Source organism: Octodon degus, unplaced genomic scaffold, assembly GCF_000260255.1.
Source record: "Octodon degus isolate 3935 unplaced genomic scaffold, OctDeg1.0 scaffold00008, whole genome shotgun sequence".
Classification (NCBI taxonomy): domain Eukaryota; kingdom Metazoa; phylum Chordata; class Mammalia; order Rodentia; family Octodontidae; genus Octodon; species Octodon degus.
The window spans coordinates 14,053,703-14,055,238 of record NW_004524584.1 but is presented as its reverse complement, the minus strand read 5'-3'; the positions used below and the strand labels follow the sequence as shown (position 1 = coordinate 14,055,238).

The window sequence follows — 1,536 nt, the reverse complement described above, 5'->3', positions numbered from 1 at the left end:
TAGGTGTTCTTTTATATGGGCATATACTAGAATTTTCATATTCTTTCTTGTAGGACCGGGTGACTTTTAGAAGAATCATAGTGAAAAACAATGCAAAAAAGAGGAAGACGTTTGAATCATTTATTGAGTCTGTGCCACTCCTTAAATCATTAGAGGTAATGTCTACATAGAAGTTTTTCTGTGAGGATTAGAAACTGTTAAAACTATCATTAGGTTTTCAAATCCTACTATTCTAGCCCACATCTATGTTATATAAATAGATTTTTCAGTACAGCTCTTCCTGATAATTTGTGAGCATATCCATTGTTTTAGGTGTCAGAACGAATGAAGATTGTTGATGTGATAGGAGAAAAGAACTATAAGGATGGAGACCGTATAATCACTCAGGTGAGTATGGTCTCGCAAGCTCCTATGAGTCACTATCTGAATGAAGGCTGTCACTTGTCTCCTTAGACTTCTGTGTCCCCCACTGTTGGGAGCTTGTGTTGCAGAGCAGTGAATCACCTCCAGCAGGGTCCCCTCAGCCCATTGATGTAGGTCTCACTGTGTACGCAGGTTCTTGCTTTCATTCGTGTGTGTGTGTGTGTGTGTGTGTGTGTGTGTGTGTGTGTGTGTGCAAGGCAAGAGCTATACCACTGAATCACGTCCCCAGCCTGTATTTGTTACTTTGGATGTCATTTTGTTTTGAACTTGAGTAAACTTCAGTTATCACGTTAAAGTGTTGAGATCAAACAAAGGGTTGTGCCTGCTATCTCCTCTACCTTTGACATAAAGGCATCCTCTTGGCTAAGGCAACACAAACCAGAGCTCTCAGGGTTCAGTGATTAGATATCTCTATCTGTAAGCTGTCTTTAATATTTCCTTGCATTTTTTCCTCATCCTTTTTGGCTACTGTAAGAATCTACACAGTGAATCAAACCATTGTAATTAGAGTGCTATATAATAGTTTTGCCTGTTGTGTTTGCATTTTTAGTTGTGTGTAAATAGAATTAGGTATTTTCTAGTTATAAGCTTCTTTTCCTGGACTCCTGACAAGGGCGTGAAGAAGTATCTCCTTGTCCTGGGTTAGGTGATCCGACTGTCCTTAAGCACAGAGCTGGGACCAGAATTCCTCAGTTCACTAGGTGAAAGTATAGGTTTCATGCCTGGATCCCTTACACTGATCTTAGAAGTATGTCAGGAGATGTAAGAAGCTAAAGTGCTTTCTGTGATGTCTGTTCTTAGAGATGAAGTGACAGGAATAAAATGATGTTCATCTTACTATGCAGTGTCTTAAGCCAAGGGTTCTTAAAGTGAGGACCCAAGACTAACAGCACAGCATTATCTAGGAATGGCAGAAATTGTTAGAAATACAAATTCTTGGGTCCCACACTAGACATAAATCAGTAACTATGTTTTATGGGGTTTGTTTTGGTCAACTTTGTTATGGCATATTTTGCATGCAATAAAATTACCAGTTTTAACTGTATAATTATAGTTTTATAACCCTCTTCACAACCATGGTATACTGTATTTCCATCACTACAAACAGTACTT

General features: G+C 38.7%; 1 protein-coding gene across 1 annotated transcript in view; it reads left to right on the top strand.

The window, feature by feature from the left end:
• Prkar2a (protein kinase cAMP-dependent type II regulatory subunit alpha) overlaps nucleotides 1-1,536 on the top strand; it is a 107,774-nt gene that overhangs the window by 93,678 nt on the left and 12,560 nt on the right. The window contains exons 6-7 of the mRNA XM_023704557.1: nucleotides 54-155; nucleotides 313-387. Coding sequence (XP_023560325.1) covers nucleotides 54-155; nucleotides 313-387 — 177 coding nt within the window. The remainder of the gene's footprint in view (nucleotides 1-53; nucleotides 156-312; nucleotides 388-1,536) is intronic.